We start from the raw sequence: 22,500 nt of genomic DNA on the forward strand, positions 1-22,500 counted from the left end.
TATTTGTTTGGGACATAAGTTACAAAGGAATGTAGGGTCACTTAGAAATTACTTTTATCACTGAAAACCACGGGAACAGTGTCCTTGGAAAGTTATTAATCCCTTTTCTAAGGTAATACATTAAGGTAATAATTGTGTGCCTTGAGATTTAAGCGACCATTGACAAGGCTGAGTTTTTTTTAAGTAGTATCTTTTTTCAAATATTGGTGAATTCCACTTAAGCTTAAAATTTCAGCTCTTTTCCTCTGAATTGTGACTGGTTTTGATGGAAGTCTTGAATGTTTTTAATCATGATATAACGCCATGTTCATCACTTCCAGATGCTGCAATACTCTCTCCTCTGCATTACTCCCAGGAAACTGCATTTTGTGCACCAGTACCCCTGGCGTATTCCTTCATCTACAGTGTCCCTCACATGCCCATACTGGGACCAGAACTATTTAGTATTTTAATCAATGACATAGCCAGTGAGATTGAGTAAGCTCTCAGCAATTTTGCATGTAACACCATGGTTAAGTGGTGCAGTTATTCGATGGAGAGAAGGGAGCCCATCCAGAGAAACTTTGACAGACCTCAGGAGTGGGCCCATGTGAACCTCATGAACTTCAATAAGCTCAAGCACGAGATCCTGCACCTGGGTCAAGGCAACCTCCAATATCAATACAGACCAGGGTACTAAAGAGATTGAGAAAAGCCCTTGGAGGAGAAACTTGGGTATACTGGTTGATGAAAAATTGGATGTGAGCCATCAATGTAAACGTGCCATTATGTTGTCTCTCATATTCTCAGATGTATACTGCATCCATAAAGACATTATCATTTATTATATTCAACTGGAACAACTGCCAGGTGCCAGGAGACAGGTTACAGTTGCTGGACAATTACAGAGGCCTCACACAGATTGTTTGCAGGCTGCTGGAGAAGAGCCTTGAGGCTTCAAAGGAAAGAGAAAGATAACAGGACAGACAGATGAAGGATAAATATACACTAGGAAGGAATGGATAAAGTCAATTCCAAATATTTAGAGACGAGTTTTGCACGAGATAAGCCCAATCCTGCCTTGGGAAAACTTGTTCAGTATAATAGCTACTAAAATTCTGCTAAAATCTAGGCAACGGCCACAAACAAGTGTTCCATTCAACTGTTAAACATTAGAACGTGCGCTGCTGCTGACAAGAAAACAACCAGATCCTATAACCAAGTACATGATTTCTTAATTAAATTGAGTTGAGCTGGTGTCTACAAGGAGAAAATACACTTGATATAGTATTCTCAATTATGGATAGCGTGTTTTCTACAGAGGTTTCACGTCACTTCAGCTTTAACGTAAGGCAATTCCAAATTCAGCAAAACAGCAGTGAGAACACAGAACAACAAAATATAAATAATTACAATAAACAAGGCTTGGGTTTAGTTAGTAAAAATGGTGCTCATTCCAGGCTGTGAACAGAAAATACAACTTTTCATTGGAGAAAGTCTCAACTTAGGCACTGCCTTTTATAATCATCAATACTGAGTTACAAAGATCCTTTCCTTCTTCCAAACCAGAGATTTAACAATTTAAGTCTCTCTGAATTTCTGTTACAAAGATCCTTTCCTTCCAAACCAGAAATTTAACAGTTTAAGTCTCTCTGAATTTCTTTCATCCAATTCTACGGCAGGGGAAATAAAAAAAAGATTTCATTTCTTATGTGTGTATGCAAAAAATAAATAAATATGCAGTGTTAAGTGTTTAATTCTGAAAGCAACTGGACAAGTACTACAACCACTCTAAAATTCCCTGTGGAACAAATTCCACACTTTAGTTCTGGGTCCTCTAAACACTGTTGTCTATGTCCACCCAAAATCTTTAATGTTCTGCTGAAATTGTTTAAGGGAAAGTGCTGTGGGATGTCATGACAGAGATACAGTCTCTCAGATGTCATGACAGAGAGATACAGTCTCTCAGACAATTAAGTCAAGGTAATGGCTGACCCTGAAAACACTGCTCTTAAGAGGTGATAAATGTTGAGAGAAGAGCTTGGTGTTCTGCTGCCTAAGTCAATGTGCTTACTGTGAGGTTTGTAGTAAAGTGCATAGTTTGCAGCAAGTTATGTAATTTATTAAGATATTTTAGTGCATTTTTATTTCATACAGGGGTTGTAATAATCAGTCTAAAACAACAAAGGGGTGATTTATTTTTTTTTACTGGGTAGCAGTTGAAAATATTTTGTATTGCTATGGTGACTTCGGTACCTAGTAAAACTAAGCAGCTTTTTACTTTGGTATTCAATGGCACAAAGGGCAATAAATTAGATCATGTGCTGAAGTCCCTTCCAGGCTTATTTTCTATGAGACTTTAATTTTGACACTATTGACTCACCAGCTTTCCTGGTGACTTCATGTACAAGTATATAAACATGAGGCATTTTCTGGAATTTTGCTGAAGAAAGTTTTCCCAAGGGAATATCTAGGATTGAACAATTTATAAGCCTTATATGGCACAATAACCTGTGTTGGATTATTTCTTTTAAGATTTTGTTTGCCTGTGAAATGATAAAGATTTGCAAGAGTTAAAATAAATAATAAAGGAAGCACCCAAAGAGCTTTGAGTGTTTCTCAAACTGAAAGAAGCAGAGTTTGACTCATTGTTTAGCACAATTACTTACATAGTTTTAAGCCCATGAGCAATACATCTTCAAAACAAGTTGGTTAGTCTGCAGATATTCTTCCATGTATACTATTTCTCCACTAGCTTTACTTCCATTACATTAATTGTACTTCAGTAATACAAAAGAAAGCAAACCCAAACAGGTTATGTTTGTGTAGCACTATATTTTATAGAACCCCACCTTTCCACTGTAACTTTCAGCGTTTGGCACTTTCAAGTCTTACTTACATTTTTACTTACTACCCACACTCTTCTCAATCCTTTCATTCTGAGGACACCTCAAACTACAAGTATATTTTGATTGAGCTACCCAGAGTGTACCATGTATATTTTGGGATACTAAAAATACGCACAGCTACAAATTTTTCAAGCTAGAAGTCTGCAAATTTTTGTGTCTATGTCAAGAAGGTACTGAGGCACAAAGAACACTGTGGCCAAACTAACTCTCTCTGTACACTCATGTATTTTACTATTTGAAGGACATTACTAACCTTTCTCTGAAGCATCTTGGCTTTCTATTGCCAACATCTGTGCTAACCTGCAACATTATATAAAACATACTCCTAACTTAAGCTGCTGAAACACATTTACATTAAAAAAAATAAATCTGTCTGATCTAGTATTTTAAAGCTCTGACTTTCATTACAGTTTTCTACCAAAATATTTTTTACCAAATATTATTTGGTGAAATGATAACCACAGTATCACAGTATTATTAGGATTGGAAGAGACCTCACAGATCATCAAGTCCAACCATATATGTAGTAACTGATCCTTTCGTTTGGTGTTTTCTTTTTCCCCTCATTCTTATTTCTGGTAGGTCTGGACTAGCATTTTCTCAGGAAGAGCTGCATCTCATCTTGCCAGCACAGCTCTAGGGCTGTAGGATATTCTACAGTGGATTAAAAAGAAAAGCTTTTCTTTCCAATCCACTGTTTCAGATCTAGAGTTTTTATATTTTATGCTTTGGTAAGCAAATGGAGACAAATCCTCAAATGCTACAGTATTTTCAAGATACCTAATTCTATTACTTTCTCTCTTTACAATTTCACGCTGTTATAAAAAGTTTATTATTTTTCTTAAGTAGGAGTGAACTGTTTATTGATGTGGGTATGTACAGCCATTTAGGAAGATACTAATCCAAGTACTGAGAAAAGGCAAAAGAGTAGACAAGTAATTAAATACAGATTCGGTTATGGTAGAGCTGTCGCAGAATCCATTACTATTTTTCCTTGAATAGCAGGAATCACTTTCTCCATGTCTATCACATATACTGAAATGCTGAAGAAGTGCAATTATTTCTAGCTAAAATAACACCTATATGCAAATCTCTAGCTTCAAGCAAGAAATGGAGAAAGGTCCTACTCCCACATATCCTTGTCATGCAGCTTAGGGTGAGCTACCTCATTTCACTAAGGACAGGGTGAATCTACAATGTCCTGGTGGAAGAAGTACTTTGGATGTGCTTTGTCAGCCTGCCACTTTCATATTACACCCTTCTACTCAGTGCCCTCCAAAACCCACACTGGGAATAAAAGGGTGGTAGCAACCTTTTCTGCTCTCAAATGCAACACTAAAGCACAAACACACACACACAGAATCTTCAAAATATACATCTTCTCATATTCATCACCCTATGTATTGTCAAGTATGTCAAGTCTCTGTGGTAGAGTTGGGATCAGCATTGACATGGTTATAGAAAGAGGCAACAGCCCTACCTGGCAGACACTGCTGCAGATTCTATCAGGAGATGAGTACACTGGAATAATTAATTAGGCCACCAAGTTCACTGTCTTTAGTTCACCACTTGAGGAGACAGCATAAGATTGAATTAATGATCAGTGTTCACAAAGTGCCTCTGGCACATCAAAGTAAGGTGCAGCAGCAAGTAAGAATGAGTTTGTAAAAGTCTCTTATGTCTTTTACAACCTTTAAGCCTAGTGACTTGCTTCCTATTCATAATGGGTGCTGATAAAATTTTATCAGTCACTGCAAAAGAAGCTATGTTCTTCCCTTGCCTTCCCTTCAATTACTTTAAAGGTAGGTGGCAGGGGTGAAACCAAAAAAATAATTCAAAAACGTATTACAAACCCCATTCATTAGCAACTGCACAAAATTGGTATTGCAAACACAACTTTTCTTTTGTGTTACTTTAACAAGGTGAGCACCGGATATGACTTTGCTGGTATCTGTAAAACCAAATGCAGAGCATTGTTCTCCTTGGGCTTGGTTGCCTGTGCTCGCTCACTTGTTTTGCCTTTATGAAAGCACACTCTAGGATCACAAGATAATTGAGGTCAATCTCCTGCTCAAAGAAAGTGGAGCTACCAGATCAGACCAGGTTGCTCAAGGTTTTAACCAGTTGGGTCTTGAAAACCCCCAAGGATGAAGACTCTATTAGTTCCTTGGCAACTGTCCCATAAGGATAGTTTTCTCTATACCTAGTCTGAATCTCTCATTTTAACTTATGTCCACTGCCTCTCCATCTACTATAAAGTTGAGGAGCCTGGCTCCGTCTACTTGCTAACCCCCTTTAGGTACTGAGGGTCAGGTTCCATCAGTCACCTCTTCCCCAGACTGACTGAGGTCAGCTTCCTCAATCTCTCCTCACTGACCAACTGCTTCTGCTTCCGACCATCTTCGTGGTCTTTTGATGAACTCACTCCAGTTTATTGCTGTATTTTTTATATCAAGGTGCCAAAACGATGCAGAAGGATGCAGAGGGTTGGCAGGGAGAAACTGAATGAAGTTCAACAAAGGCAAGTGCAGAGTCTTGCACCTGGTAAAGAACAACCCCAGGTATCAGTATAAGTTTGGAGACTGAACTGTTGGAGAGCAGTGAAGGAGAAAAGGCCCCAGGGATCTTAGTGGGTGGAAAGTTGACCATGATCCAGTAATGTGCTCTTGTGGCCAAGAAGGCCAATGCCATTCTGGAGTGTATTAGAAGGAATGTGGCTAGTACATCAAGAGAGGTTCTCCTCCCCCTCTACTCTGCCCTGGTGAGGGTGCATCTGGACCATTGTGTCCAGTTCTGGGCCCCTCAGTTCAAGAAGGACATAGAACTGCTTGAAAGAATCCAGTGCAGAGCCACAGAAATGATTAAGGGAGTGGAACATTCTCCTTAGCAGGAGAGACTGAGGGAGCTGGGGCTCCTCAGCTTGGAGGAGAGTGAGAGGTGACCTTGTCAATGTTTATAAATATGTAAAGGGTGAATGCCAAGAGGATGGAGTGAGGCTCTTCTCAGTGATGTCCAACAACAGGACAAGGGGCAATGGGTGGAAGCTGAGCCATAGGAAGTTCTATGGAATTTTTTCCACTGTCAGGATGACAGAACACTAGAACAGGCTGCCCAGGAGAGTTGTGGAGTCTCCTCTGGAGCTATTCAAAACCCACCTGGATGCATTCCTGTGTGATCTACTCTAGGTTATCCTGCTGTACCAGAGGGATTGGACCTCTTGAGGTCTCTCCTAACCCCTGACATTCTGTGATTCTGTGAAATAGGTCCCACCATATTCCTATATCTCTGAAAAAATCAGGTAATACAAAGGTACTGCAAATGGAAGGCTAAAGAAAAAGGTAAGAATAATTATTAATTCAACATAAGCACAATTATTAATTCTACTGAATATGACAGAAGAAAGCCACTCAGTGTATATATATCTGTAACATCAGAGGGGAGTGGGACAGAACAACGACAGTCATTGTTATCTGAAAATCTGAACTAAGTGAACACGAGGTGCTATCTTCAAAAGAAGAAAATGCCACAAGCTGTATTTGGTATCTGAAAAGGAGGTAAAAAGAATTAAGTAGGTAGCATAATACACCAAATCTGAAAAGATGATTAATTTTCTATCTTTTGGATTTTAGGGAAATGCAGACAGCAAAAATTGCATGAAAAGAATGCCAGCCAAAGCAAAACAAAACATCAAAAGCTTAAAAACACCACATAGAAACTTAGAGTTCAGAGGGCATTCCCAGTTAATCCTGCCATGAAGGAAGAAGTATTTCCTCGCTGTTATTTGCAGAAACAAAAATGCTTCAGATGTTTTCAGATTTCAACATTAGTAATTTTGCTAATGTTGTAGACTATTAAGACTGAACAAATTTTAAAAGCTCTAATAAAAAGATTTCTGATCTGGGAGAACTCCTTGTTTCATTTGGAAAAAAAAATCAATGAACTGCAATTGAGGAATTAAGCTGTAAGCAGTCACAAGAAATATCAAATGGAGATTAAGAATGATTAAGAGTGACTGAAGGCAGAATAAGAAATGAGGGAAAGCCAAAGACATGCCAACAAATGGGATCCTGGGATGAAATCCAGATCTCATTTAAGTCAATGGCAAAATTCCCCTTGACTTCATTAGGGCCATGATTTCACTTGTGAAGTTTATTAACAGCAGAAGGCATAAATGAAATATGCAATGCATCTGAGAGAATGCTTGGGGAGAAGGAGGAATAACAAGAAGTGATGAACAGTGTATTTTTCTACTAAATAAATGACATGGAGAAAGAAATTCCTGTAAGAAACTTCAAAAATGTACCTTATACTAAGATCAGACTTAAGGATTCGTCAGTAATGAAGCTAGTTAGGTGAAGGAAGAACAAAGTAACATTTCACAATGTGGAGGTAGGTTAACTCTGAGAATTCTCTAAGAATGTAGGCATTTTTATTTCTTTCTCAAATATAATTGTGAACAGCCAAGATGCATAGAATCAACCAGGTTGGAAGAGACCTCCAAGATCATCCAGTCACAGAATCATAGAATCAACCAGGTTGGAAGAGACCTCCAAGATCATCCAGTCCAACCTAGCACCCAGCCCTATCCAGTCAACTAGACCATGGCACTAAGTGCCTCATCCAGGCTTTTCTTGAACACCTCCAGGGATGGTGACTCCATCACCTCCCTGGGCAGCCCATTCCAATGGCAAATCACTCTCTCTGGGAAGAACTTCCTCCTAACATCCAGCCTATACTTCCCCCAGCACAACTTGAGACTCTGTCCCCTTGTTCTATTGCTGGTTGCCTGGGAGAAGAGGCCAACCCTCACCTGGCTACATCCTCCCTTTAGGTAGCTGTAGACAGCAATGAGGTCACCCCTGAGCCTCCATAAGCAGCGGTAGCAATACAATATACATAAACCAGTTGTATGTAAAGTTTACTGTGAAAAACAAAATGAGGGTGACAATCAATGGCAGATATTTACTGCTGACAAATAGAAGAAATACAATAAACTATCCAGATAAACTTATCTACTGTAACCACTTGGTAAATAAGTCCTTTTGAATCCTTCAGCGGTGCCTCTGCTTCAGAAATCAAACACAACTATGTTACATTAACTAGGACAGAATAATGATGGTGACAATAACATAAAATATGCTTAAGTATTTGTAGTAGGCCCTCACTTCAACTCTAATGTTCAATGTAATTCATTACCTTTTAGCTCTTCCCTCGTCAGGAAAACAATATAGCAGAATCCATAAAAGAACAACAGAAGTGATCTATGGCACAGCAAACAAATCTCTAAGAGGACACATTAAAAATGACAGGAAGAATGTGAATTGATTTAATTTAGCTGCCACTGAAGTCAATACAAGAAGAGCAGTGGCTTGGAGGTATGAGCAGAAGTGACAACTAGAAATCTGGAAATAAGGAAAACATAAGAAAAAAACCAAAGCTTCACCTTACATACGCTTAAGTGTCACTCAATTTAATACAACAGATTTACAACCATTTTACCACTATAGATATCCCACTAATAATTTCTTCCAATAATCAAAAGGCACAGAGCTATAGCTAAAGTTTCTTAATCCTCAGCAAGTTACACAGCTGATGAGCTGTGCTTTTTAAAGGTAATAAATACTTGGAATAGGATTAAAATACATAAGTATTCATTAATTTTGAGATGCCAGCTGCCATTACTTTGCAGGAAAATGTTTCAGTTGATACTGAACCACTGAGTCAGCCACTAACTCACGGAGATTAGGAGCAAACCTCTCCTTTCTCCTTTCTGATTTCCCATTGGAATAGGCTGCCCAGGGAGGTGGTGGAGTCACCGTCCCTGGAGGTGCTCAAGAAAAGACTGGATGAGACACTTAGTGCCATGGTCTAGTTGACTGGCTGAGGCTGGGGGATAGTTTGGACTGGATGATCTTGGAGGTCTCTTCCAACCTGGTTGATTCTATGATTCTATGTTCCATAAGCATTTCCCAACTCAGGGATGATTTCATGCTGCTTATCTACTAACCAAACCAATACATTTGTTCCTCAAGTGGCAGGATCTAGTGTTTGGCGCTTCTTGCCCTAACCCTGTGGCCCTGCTCCAAGCACATCAAAATAACAATTCCTTCACTTGAAACGAGGAACAGCTACAACTTGCTATTTCTGTTCCAAGCAAGGCTTAAACATGGGCATTCTAGCAAATCAGAAATAAAGAAAAATGTGCCAAAAAAAAAAAAGCTTTTAAAGATTTTTGGCTTTGTAATAATGAGTCCAAGCTGAAATAAAACCTGAAAACAAGCAAGCAAACAAACCCAACAATCAAACATGTCCATCTCTTTTTAGGTGTATATAGAATGAGCATTATCCAACTAATAAACTGATAGATTTGTTGACACCCATGTGACAATTTAATTTCCCTTTAACAAGAAGAATATATTATTGATTAAAAAATGAGTCTTCATGTTTTGGGGGTTATTTATTTTACATTTGCAAGAGAATGCCAAGATAATAAACAGGGTTACCTGAACTGCACTGATCTACTACCAGCTAGGAATGTTAGCAATTTGTACTATAAAAAAACCCAAAACAGATAGAGTCTTTGAATTGGAGATAAAGGATCTTTCCTGAGAACACATTAACAGTGTTGTGAGTTTTTTTTTTTATTTAATATCAAATGTGGCTCCAAACTCATGGACAATTTGCCCTTCTTACAGGATCAAAATTTGTAGGAATGCAATTCTGACTGGGGAATTATGTTAACATATTTTCTTATTCTAGTGACTTCTAAAATTCCCATCCTTCACACCGGCTTGCTACCTTTGGTATCTAAATAGATGTATTTTTTCCTGTGATAGAACCATTACAAAACTAAAATTTGACTAGAATTAGCTTAGGGCATAAGCCTCTAAAGTCTTTCAAACTGCGAAGTGCATCTAGTTCAAACGTCAAAAGTTAACATCTTAAACAAAGAAAAGGATTAGGGAGAAAGAGCACAGACATTTTGAAGGTAAAAACTCAAAGGAAAATGATAAAATACTAGAGCTCTGAGTGTCTGACTATTTTGGGGTGGTAGAGGAACTACTGAAAAAAAGAGCAAGCTGGAAAAGAACAAAGTTCTTTGGCAAGTTTTAAACATTGTGCCTGGTACATGGAAGCTTAGTGGCAACATCTGTGGGTTAGAGCAGGCAATTGTTCTCTAGACTAAATCTGGAAAGCTATTCAATGATCCAGGAAAAGCTGAGGGAGAATTTGGACTGCACTACGTATGGTCTGTGTACATCTTAATATAAACAGAGGCTATATAAACTTGGATTTCTATTTCTGTTGGAAACTTTTGTGCTAGTAAACCTTTGCTCTCTTGGAAAATGTATAGCTCAACAGATAGTGTGGGACAAACAGGCTGACACTGACAGCCTTTTATTATTGTTTACAGCACGTTTTTTGGTGAGATTTTATAAGCTAATAATCAGTAATTTTCCACAATACCACCCAAACATTTTCTTCTAATGCAACAGCAAAGGACTGAATATCATTACACTTACACCTAAGCACGGAACATTTTTTCTTCTGGCACAGTCTTCACTGAAAATGTTGACTGATAATGGGTGTTTCAACATTTTCAGCAGGATGCTACCAAAGTATTTCCTTTTCTTATGCTATTCTTGCAGCATGGATATATTATTTTTTCAATGTACAAGAGCTAGCACTTGAAGTGAAGACTAGCTTTGTCTGAAAGAACAAGCCTGGAGAAAGGTTATTCCTTTGATATGTTTTCTGCTGAATAGTTGGCAGCAGCATTTAACAAACATTTAATAAGCAAGAAAAAAATGGGTCAAACTGACCTGTGTAAGACTGTTTGCATTGCCCTAGATGGCATTTCTGACATTAACTGAATCTTATGGTTTGGGTGTTCCCCGCCCCCTCTCACTTTAGAAATCACCCAGACTAGACTCAGCCAGCTCTGGAAATATGAATGAAGCTTATATTTACAGCTGGCACAATATACAAGCAGATATTTACAGTATATACAGTTATAGACAGAAATATACAAGGTAAAAGGTAATACAGAAACACAACTCCCCAGAAACCTGAGTCCCCAGGAGGGGCTCCCAACCACCCCTTCACCTTCCCTCTACCCCTCTCGACCTTACCCCAGTCTCAAGAATAGAGGTTTGGCCAGGGGGTTAGGAAGCAAAGCGAATTAGTCCAAAATGGAGGGTGAGGTTAAAAAGTAAGATGCAGCTCAGCCAGAAGCCCAAGTGAGAGTGGTTATCTATGCTTTTATTTCTTGTTCCTATACATCTCAGCAAGCCTAAGAGGGAAGTAGACATCACCACTGTTTTCCTTTCGCAGCCTGTAATCTAGTTCTTCTCACCAAAACATTCTAGCTAGGCTCAAATTAGCACATTATGTTCACTATATATTTTACTGTAAGGTTGAGTTTCATTAAGTCTTAAAAATAAGAGTGCTTAAAGATATTTGTCCATGACAGCTGTTCACAAATAAATGGACTTGAACAGTGCAGCTAGCACTTGGTAAGACATGGCATATATAAAAAAAAACCTACTTTTTTCAGATTTGTTGAAAGAATGAATGGAGTTGGAAAAGATGTCAAGAAATCATATCGTCTAAGAGCATTTACACCTACATCACTTATGTTCACTTTGAACGTAAGGCCCTTAGAAGCCTGCAGTATCACAGTTCCACAGTCACTCTGCACTGTGATATGTGTACTGATACACATACAAGCACTTCATTAACTGACAGTCAGAGAGGTTTTATTTCTTTTCAGCTAACTTTTTCTGCTTTTCTTACTCTCACTGAAATACTAATCAATTGCTTCTTTTTCTGTTCCAAACAGACAAGGACAAGTTCATTCCATCTTCTCTGCACAGCCCTCTGAAGACTTTCACAAATTCCATACCCAGTCCCTCTGTTCATATAATCATAGAATCAGCCAGGTTGGAAGAGACCTCCAAGATCATCCAGTCCAACCTATCCTCCAGCCCTATCCAGTCAACTAGACCATGGCACTAAGTGCCTCATCCAGGCTTTTCTTGAACACCTCCAGGGATGGTGACTCCACCACCTCCCTGGGCAGCCCATTCCAATGCCAATCACTCTCTCTGGGAAGAACTTCCTCCTAACACCCAGCCTGTACCTCCCCCAGCACAACTTCAAACTGTGTCCCCTTGTTCTATTGCTGGTTGCCTGAGAGAAGAGGCCACTCCCCACCTGGCTACAGCCTCCCTTTAGGTAGTTGTAGACAGCAATGAGGTCCCCCCTGAGCCTCCTCTTCTCCAGGCTAAACAACCCTGGCCTGTCCTCATAGGGTTTGTGTTCCAGGCCTTTCACCAGCTTTGTTGCTCTTCTCTGGACACGCTCCAGCACCTCAGCATCTCTCTTGAATTGAGGGGCTCAGAACTGGACACAGGTGTTCTCAGGACATCTAGTACTACTTCCTCAGAAAAGCCCTACCAGAAGAACTAGGTAGAGGACAGAGCTTACTTCTATGGACAACATTCCTGCTAAATGTGCTTCTACAACCATATACCTTTATCAGTGCACATTCAGTTGGTGACCTGCTACAATGTCTAGTCTTAGGAATTTGCTACATGTAAAACTACAAACTTATTCTAACATTTCTCAGAACCCTCCATCAAATTGTTAACAAGATGAATATTGATCAAGTCTCCTATTGCTATGCTATTACAGATTTAAGACTTGGATAGGAAGAACAACATGCAGGGAAAATATGTTTTACCTACATGGCCTCTGTGAAAATACACAACTACAGTCTGCCTGAAGACTGAACTGATTAGGACATATCTGAGCTATCACAGAGACTAGGTTAACATACTTCGCTCTGTGCTTAGCGCGGCAGACTTCTGCTTCACGAAGCAGTATATCCAGTCTAATCATAGAATCAACCAGGTTGGAAGAGACCTCCAAGGTCATCCAGTCCAACCTAGCACCCAGCCCTAACCAATCAACTAGACCATGGCACTAAGTGCCCCATCCAGTCTTTTCTTGAAGACCCCCAGGGACGGTGCCTCCACCACCTCCCTGGGCAGCCCATTCCAATGCCAATCACTCTCTCTGGCAAGAACTTCCTCCTAACATCCAGCCTATACTTCCCCCAGCACGACTTGAGACTGTGTCCCCTTGTTCTATTGCTGGTTGCCTGGGAGAAGAGGCCACCCCCCACCTAGCTACAATGCCCCTTCAGGTAGTTGTAGACAGTAATAAGATCACCCCTGAGCCTTCTCTTCTCCAGGCTAAATACCCCCAGCTCCCTCAACCTCTCCTCATAGGATTTGTGCTCCAGGCCCCTCACCAGCTTTGTCGCCCTTCTCTGGACATGTTCCAGCATCTCAACATCTTTCTTGAATTGAGGGGCCCAGAACTGGACACAGTACTCAAGGTGTGGACTGACCAGTGCTGAGTACAGGGGAAGAATAACCTCCCTTGTCCTACTGGCCACACTGTTCCTGATGCAGGCCAGGATGCCATTGGCTCTCTTGGCCACCTGGGCACACTGCTGGCTCATCTTCAGCTCACTGTCTATCAGTACCCCCAGGTCCCTTTCCTCCTGGCTGCTCTCCAGCCACTCAGTCCCCAGCCTGCAGCACTGCTTGGGGTTGTTCCATCAAGTCCAACCCTTTACCACAGAGCTCAAGGCTAGACCATGGCACCAAGTACTGTTCTAAGTCATAGACTTCTCTTACATGCCAGCAGCACTTTTTTCCCTATTCCGCTTTGCTGGGAGACTGTAAACACTGCTTTTCTATATAGATATTACCAGGTATAATCATGTCTTTAGCCACCTTGAGATTTGATTACTTTAATGTGACCTACACATAGGGTTTCACACTGAGATGATATCTTTCTGTAAACTCTTAAAAGAACCCAGACAAACAAACATTGACATTTTTAGTCTTAAAATATGTAGAGTGCCTGAAGTTTTGCAGAAATTCTGAAGACTAAATAGTAACACTACCTCAGCATAGTGCTTCATAATGTGTTTCAATGAAACCTTGCTTGGATTTATGGATCACAATTTAAACTACTGATATAAACATTACCAACTGCATATGAATTTTTTTTTTTATGTAACTGCTTACACAATACATAAATGTAAGGACATATTTTGGACATGTGCACTTGCAACAAAAGCTAGAGAGTCCACTTTAAAAGAAGTTGGCTTACAACATTACATTTACTCAAAATCCAAAAGCAATCATCAAAAGTTGGTAAAATCCATAGCTGTTAGTGCAGTTTTATCATCTCAGCTTTTGTGGCATACAAAGACAGGAATCTCCTATGAACTGAATTCAAGAGCTACAAAAATCACACCGCAGAGAGATTCAGCTGCACAACTTCAAAACACGTTTTTAATATCTATAACAATATTTAAGATGCTGCCTTTTCTTACACAGACCTATTATGTGAACAGTATAAATATCATGTTCATACACTGAGAATTCATGACAGCAGTACCACAAAGTTTTCAGCAAGAGAGTCTCCAAAAAGATTCTGTGAAACCCCACAGGGCCCTACCATCTTCTACCAGCCACGCTATAGGGAACTGATACTTTTCAGCTGAAGGCACTATCTCTGGAGTGATCTTTTTTTTGTGAAGAGCATTGGGAATGTACTGTAGAAATGCAACAATTGAAGCTGGAATAATATAAAGAAGAAATAGCAACTTCTGATCCAAAACGAGACATGCATGTAACATTTAAGAATCTAAAATGGAAATGATAAAGATCCAAAAAATTGATGAATGAAGGCAAAACGTAGAGGACAAGTGGACTGAGAAGTGAAATAATGCAAAATAAAAGAATAATAAGAAAGAAAATAAAAAAAAAGAGAGAATGTAAACATTTAGGAAAATGTCCAAGTGAAAAGTTATGTCAATAGGAACAGTGAAAAATATTATTAATCAAAACAGAATTGCTTGTTTTTCCACTAGTGTGTATATGTGAGTAGCTCTGAATCAAAGTACAGAGGCACAGTTTACCTCAAGAGTTTACTGTTGCATGATCCATACAACCAGTAAAGTAAAAAACCCTAAAAAGTAGACTGTTAAGAAAACAGTATGATCAAGTGTTGGATGCCTTGACTTGCCTTTCACTTTCAGATGCTTTGCAGTACTATGCAGAGCCAAAATTATTTCACTCTCTATTCTAACAATAGAGACTCTCAAAGGAAATACGGTTGGACAAAAGCTGTAACCTCTAAAATTCTGTTTCCTAGCTGTTCCTCTTTTCATAGAAAAATAAAAATCAATTGTTGTCAGAAAGTCTCTTTACCCATTATCTCTCTTTTGTTAGATTTATGAATAAGAATGTGTGAAATTAAATTATACAAGCATTATAATATCATGTGATCCAGTGAGACATTTTTGAAGAACAAGGATAGCCAGAAAAATTGCAACTGCTACCACACTCTTCTGCTCAATTACATGCTTCTCACCTATTTAACAGTGCTTGTTACATCCCTGTTAATTGATGTGTTTCAAGAGTTTATTTTCTTATACAGTATGTTAAGTCTTATACAATGAACAAGAGGCTTGGATCATAGCAGTCTCCTAGAAGAGAATAAGCCTCCAAGGTAAATGCAAAGAGATCATGAAATGGGACAATGCATGATAACAATGATAATAAAAAAAAATAAAAAAGGAAAGAAGGAAAGACAGGGGATTGGAACATTATGAAGTTAAAGAAACAAGGGAATGAAAGAGATTAAAACTGGAATGATAGGTAACCTACTGTAAGTGGTGTGAAAGCTTAACAGTGGGGGACTGGAATAATCAGATATGGGAACGACCTGACAATGGAAAGCTTTCAAACTGAAGCACCTCAAAAGTAAATGATCTTAGAGCAGAATAATCATATTTGCCTCTGGGAATCAAATTTAAAGATAAAAAAAGTCTGGAAAAAAAAAAAAAGGCACAACAAGTTTGCTGATTATGCAGATAGACCTGCAGAGAGAAATGATCCAGTCAGTGTAAGAGTGGGAAAGGTAACAGAGTAAGGTTAGGAACAACAGCAGAATACAATGGAAAAGGTGACTGAAACCACAGATGGTTGGAACTCACCTTTTTTTTTTACAGACAGAATTGAGGATGAAGGACTACACTACATAAACTGTTTTTTCCTAATTCATCTCAGATTGACTCTTACTTGTGTTCATATGGTTGGATGTTATTATTTCTTACAATAAGCTAACATTAACTTTTCTAGAAACAGTCTTAAAGATTGTGGAATATATATATATATATATATATGTCATAGAATCATAGAATCAACCAGGTTGGAAGAGACCTCCAAGATCATCCAGTCCAACCTATCACCCAGCCCTATCCAGTCAACTAGACCATGGCACTAAGTGCCTCATCCAGTCTTTTCTTGAAGACCCCCAGGGACAGTGCCTCCACCACCTCCCTGGGCAGCCCATTCCAATAGGAAATCACTCTCATGTCTTGACATTTAGCTTTAAATCATTCTTGTTTTACAGAGTACAGCACTACAACAGCTGTACTCAAGAGTCATAGGAGATAAGAAGAACTCACTCTCTAGAAGTGACTCTAAAATTAGTTTTTTGTTTTCAAGGTAGTTTTAAAAAAAGAAAATACAATGCTAGAAATCAGATTGACATCCATTATCTTAAGGATTCTGAAATTGCTGTTAGGAAATAGATTCTTTTTGTACATCCACTGAGAATGTAACAGATTAGTTGCATCAGACAGGAAGAACATGAGACTCCCTTCCGCAGAATCTCACTAGCAGGATATCTGCTTTACCCTTCTCCTTTGGAACACAAACCCTATGAGGAGAGGCTGAGGGAGCTGGGATTGTTTAGCCTGGAGAAGAGGAGGCTCAGGGGTGACCTCATTGCTGTCTACAACTACCTGAAGGGACATTGTAGCCAGGTGGGGGGTGGCCTCTTCTCCCAGGCAACCAGCAATAGAACAAGGGGACACAGTCTCAAGTTGTGCCAGGGTAGGTATAGGCTGGATGTTAGGAGGAAGTTCTTCCCAGAGAGAGTGATTGGCATTGGAATGGGCTGCCCAGGGAGGTGGTGGAGTCACCGTCCCTGGAGGTGTTGAAGAAAAGCCTGGATGAGGCACTTAGTGCCATGGTCTAGTTGACTGGATAGGGCTGGGGAATAGGTTGGACTGAATGATCTTGGAGGTCTCTTCCAACCTGGTTGATTCTATGATTCTTTGCTAACTCCTCCCACTCTTCATTAAAAGAATGCAGTGAGTTTTAACAGAATGGCATAACCATCCTGTTGTTTTCTATGGCAATAATACATTTTGTCAGGTTGTAATTTTCTGATTTTTCTGATAATCACTTTCTTTCTGTTTCCTTAACTGGTACAAACATTTTGCAGATTAAACGTCTCTCTTTTTCTTCCAAGTTCATGCAGCGAACTGGCATTTTGTGCAATCCATTTGCCAAAACACGAACATGTGGACAAGAGATACACTAAGTGTGTCTAACTCTTGTCTGTGTCGGTTGTCGTAACAACTTGTGACCAGTTTTGTAGTACAAAGCACAGACAAACATCAGAAAACTGGTTCAACTTCACTCTAATCTCTGATATTCCATCCTTGAGAGTGAAAACACTTGAACATATAAAAGAGACAGGAAAAGTAATAGCATAAAGCTGATCTCATTATGATCCTGTTGTTCATTTAAGAATCTAAATTTACTGGCTCTGAAGGAACTGACATCCAAATCCCTCCAAAATTGTTCTTCAGCAATATACTGGCTAGGTTAGAAAGTTGTGCTACCACGAATGCATGATTATTGTCATTATTGTTTCTACGTTCTAAGTAGCTAAGTTATTACAATAGGAGAAACCAAGTTCTCTGATGATGACCTTATGCTTAAAGCATAGAAATGCACACTTATATTTTTCATTATGTTTATAAAAGAGTAAATTTATACACACACACATGTATATAAGAACATTCCAAAATAAGAAAGTTCTGCTATTACGTATCCAATCAAATAATACTAATTACCATTCTAGCAGCCAAATGCCTTACTGAAATGCTTGGCTTTGACACTGTAACTGGCACTCTTTTTGCATTTTCTGCTGATGCTCTAATACCAAACAAATGTCTCTCCCTAGAAGCTTTGTCTAGAATCCAAACTCTGCTCCTTCCCAACTGAATGTTCCAATTTCTAAATTACAAGAAAACTTTTTCTTCTTTCCATAATATCATGGTCCATTGCTCCTGGCTGCATGCCAGCTTCAGGATGCCAGGCAACATAATTACTCAGCATATTCTGATAGTACACTTTCCTGGGAATAAGAAGGGAATAATCTACTCAGAGATTAACAGAGCCACCAACATTACAGATGACTCCAGTAATTATGATCTCGCCGAAGTACACTACTTTAGGGGAGGAGCACTCATACTTCCTGGGTAAACCTTCTCAGGAATTTACAAGTTGATGCTTGTGGCTGTAACATTTTTCAAGTGATTATATTTCACAGTATCATCAGGGTTGGAAGAGACCTCACAGATCATCAAGTCCAACCCTTTACCACAGAGCTCAAGGCTAGACCATGGCACCAAGTGCCACGTCCAACCTTGCCTTGAACAGCTCCAGGGACGGCGACTCCACCACCTCCCTGGGCAGCCCATTCCAGTGTCCAATGACTCTCTCAGTGAAGAACTTTCTCCTCACCTCCAGCCTAAATTTCCCCTGGTGCAGCCTGAGGCTGTGTCCTCTCATTCTGATGCTGGCCACCTGAGAGAAGAGAGCAACCTCCTCGTAGGGCTGTGCTCAAGGCCTCTCACCAGCCTCGTCACCCTTCTCTGGACATGCTCAAGCATCTCAATGTCCCTCCTAAACTGGGGGGCCCAGAACTGAACACAATACTCAAGGTGTGGTCTAACCAGTGCAGAGTACAGGGGCAGAATGATCTCCCTGCACCTGCTGACCACACCATTCCTGATGCAGGCCAGGATGCCACTGGCTCTCTTGGCCACCCGGGCACACTGCTGGCTCATGTTCAGGCAGGTATCAATCAGTACCCCCAGATTCCTCTATGAGATTATGTAATCTGTGTAGGTAAGGTAAAATTTAAGATTTCTGTTCACTGTTTGCTACATTCCTTAATTATTTTACTTCTGTCACACTTTCCCTATGCTCGTTTCTCATTGTCTTAAGTAATGCACTTTAAGAAAGGGCCCTGATATGGTCATGAAGGCAAGGAAGAGGCCTTTCTTCTTCCTTGGTCTCCTGCCTCCTGTACAAGTGTCTCCCTTCCCTGACTTTCAGATTGCATTTATTCCCTTTTTCATGCTCTTGGCTCCCTCAGAAAGGAAGATGTAAAAAAAAAAAATCACAAGTGAGCAGGTATCTAGTCATAGCTTGTGTATTTTGGTTCTCAGTTCATGGTCTCATAGAAGCACAGTAATTTTGCACCAAATTTGGTGCCTGGAATGAATGAGCAGACCTCCAGTGGTATCTCAGTGCATCTACATTCTGTTTCTTCAGTCTATCAAAAAAAAGAGCAACATGTAGCTGTAAGCTTCAAAAGATTCATAGAATTAACAAGGTTGGAAAAGACATTTGAGAGTCTAACCCTAAACCAAACTACCATGATCACTAATCCATATCCTGAAGTGCCACAACGCTTCCTGAACACCTCCAATGATGTCAACATCACCACAGCCCTGGGCAGGCTGTTCCAAGGTCTCCTCACCCTCTCAGTAAATAATTTTTTCCTAATGTTCAATCCAAACTCCCCTGGTTGGTCCCCTTGGACCCATTTTCCTCTCATTCTTTTGCTTCCTTCTCTTCTCCAGACTAAACAACCCCAGCTCCCTCAGCTGCTCCTTATATGACGTGCCCTCCAAACCCTTCACCAGCCTCATTGCTTTTCTCTGGACACCCTTCAGGATGTCAGTGTCTTCCCTATACTGTGGCACCTCAAACTGAACACAGTACTCAAGCCAGGCCTCAGGGCCAAGTACAGGGGCACAATCATTTCCCTACTCCTGCTGGACACACTGTTCTTTATACAGGCCAGAATGCTCTTGGCCACCTGGGCACACTGCTGGTTCATGTTCAGTCAGCTGTTCACCAGCATCCCTGGATCATTTTCCACCAGGCTGCTCTCAAGCCACTCTGCTCCAAGCCTATGGTGTTTGGTTGTGATCAAAGTGTAGGACTCAGCAGCTGGTCTTGTTAAACCTCACTCGACCTAAGCCCATCGATTTAACTCATCTAGATCTCTCTGCAGTGCCTTCCTACCCTCAAGCAGATGAACACTCCTGCTCAATTTAGTGCCATCTGCAAACATGCTGATGGTGCCCTCCATCCCCTCATCCAAATCATTAATAAAGATACTAAACAGAACCGGCTCCTACACCGACCCCTGGGGGGTACTGCTTGCGACTAGCACATAAACGAAGTTAAATCCAAGCGGCAGCCAGTTTGAAGCACATACTCAAACCATCACAGTTTATCATAACTGTTTGGGCTCAACTGCCCAGTCCGTTTTTAATCCAGCAAAGTCCACCTGTCTATGCTATGGGCTGCAAGTTTCTCAAGGAGAATGCTGTCCCAGAACTGCCTCTTTTGACAAACGGCATATCACAGAGATGAGAGAGGAAGACTGAATCTTGAGTTGGATGTAACTCAAGTTATTTGCCTTTTTTAATAAGCAAGAACTGCTACAATAGGCAGTATTTTAGCTATAAACACAGATATAAATGTAGCCATATCTACATAATCATATGCACAGATATCTCAGTTTATCCAGCAGAATGGCAGACAGTACATAGAATATGTAAACAGATCTGCCAAACACTTACAAAACAACTTTAATAGCAAGTGTCATTCTTTTCTATAAAGTAGCTGTTTTTAACACACATGATCTAACTCTTGTTTGCTCTTTAAAGTTTTATTGTCTTGGCATTTTATACAGGAAGAGAGCATTAGCATACTCAGGAGAACTGCTAAAAGTAAAAGGCCTCAAGCTACCCACTGCATGGTTGATAGCATAAAGCATGGGATATAAAAACTTTTGTCTGATTGCTCACTTTACTTGTTTTAGAGTAGTGTTACTCTCAAGAGCATATATTCATGTTCTTTCTACTTCAAGTTTTATTACTTCTTTTGTATTATTTAATACATCTAAAGACACTTCCAAAAGACAAATTTTTCCATTTTGAAAAAGTAATGGTTTGGAACCTGATAAAACACATGAATGTTCAGAGTGTATTATTTTCAAAGGCAAGTAGAATAAATGTGCAATAAAACAATTAAATGCACTTCAATAAACATTTCTGTGTGATCATTGACACATTAACCTGCCAAACAACAGAAGAAAAACTCTGCAAAAATTCCCCCTAAAAAATGTCAGATTAAAATGGATTCTCCACACACTAGAGCGTAAGTGAAAAGGGAGTTCGGTTTCAATTACAGATACCACTAAATATCCCACTCTAGAAATGAAAATGAACATTCAAAATGTGAAAGAGAAAATGGAATGAAAAAAGGCAAATCAGATCAGCTGCTTTAAACACAGAAAAAAAAGAGATCATAATTGTACATCCACATTAAAAATCGTCCTACAGTAAACTTAAATCTAAGTCTACTTAGATATCACACTGTTAATTATTATATAAATAACCTGGGAAACAATACCTCCAAGATACAGAGTTTGCTGTTTAGTAAACAAGAAACTGCCACGTTTGACACCACTGATTAAGGCCAGGCATTTCTAAAGCTTCAGACACATTTCTGAAATCCACAATACATCAATTTTTAATACTTCCACTCTCTCGGCTCCATTAAAAAGATGGTAAGGGAAAGATTTTAGAGTAATTAATGATATAGTTAGCTGCTAAATATTAATAGGAATCGTAGTCTTGCATAAAATATAACATATAAACCTTGCCAATACAGACGCACCAGTAATTAAACTTGAATATGTAATTACACTGATTTATACGACAGGCAAAAAGTTACACTTTACTGGCTTCTATGTAAACTGTGGGCAAGAGTTAAACTTTGCATTTTACGGTTTATATAAATGGGCAATATCTCCACAACAGTTCATAAACGGTTTAGAGGCTCACAGTTAAAAATTGCAACTAATTCCAACGTGAACGTTCTGAATACGCTTTTATAAATGAGGCTGTGAAAATGACCACAGAGACCAGCACTAATCTTACTGCAAAGTAAATGGAGACTCATCTATTTAAATGATTTAATGTAAATGTTTAGGTTCAAACACATAGTTCCAGATGTTTCACTTACCGCGTTTCAAAGCGCTTTTGAGTAATATTGTGTCTTAAACTAAGGTTGGGTTTTTTTTTTCTTGAAAGGATGCTAACTGCACTTACATGTGAGGCTGAGGAGAGCAGCCCGGACTGCTGTTTCCATTACTGTCAATGTGATCCAGCGAACCATTGAGATCTTCATGGACTGCCTGCAGTAAGCCACTGGATGCGTTATTTATCAGTCCTGGGTTACTAAGCAATGGTAAACTACTCTCTGCCAGTGCAGCCTAATAAAATGAAGAGTAAAACCAAAATGATTAGTTTGTACAGATATAAATAATATCTAAGTGTTCACACACATATGAGTGT

General features: G+C 39.6%; 1 protein-coding gene across 9 annotated transcripts in view; it reads right to left on the minus strand.

The window, feature by feature from the left end:
• FOXP2 (forkhead box P2) overlaps window positions 1-22,500 on the minus strand; it is a 355,294-nt gene that overhangs the window by 8,442 nt on the left and 324,352 nt on the right. For all 9 annotated transcript variants that reach the window (XM_064142097.1, XM_064142103.1, XM_064142102.1 and 6 more), the window contains one exon: window positions 22,255-22,418. In XM_064142097.1, coding sequence (XP_063998167.1) covers window positions 22,255-22,418 — 164 coding nt within the window. The remainder of the gene's footprint in view (window positions 1-22,254; window positions 22,419-22,500) is intronic.

Source organism: Pogoniulus pusillus, chromosome 4, assembly GCF_015220805.1.
Source record: "Pogoniulus pusillus isolate bPogPus1 chromosome 4, bPogPus1.pri, whole genome shotgun sequence".
NCBI lineage: Eukaryota > Metazoa > Chordata > Aves > Piciformes > Lybiidae > Pogoniulus > Pogoniulus pusillus.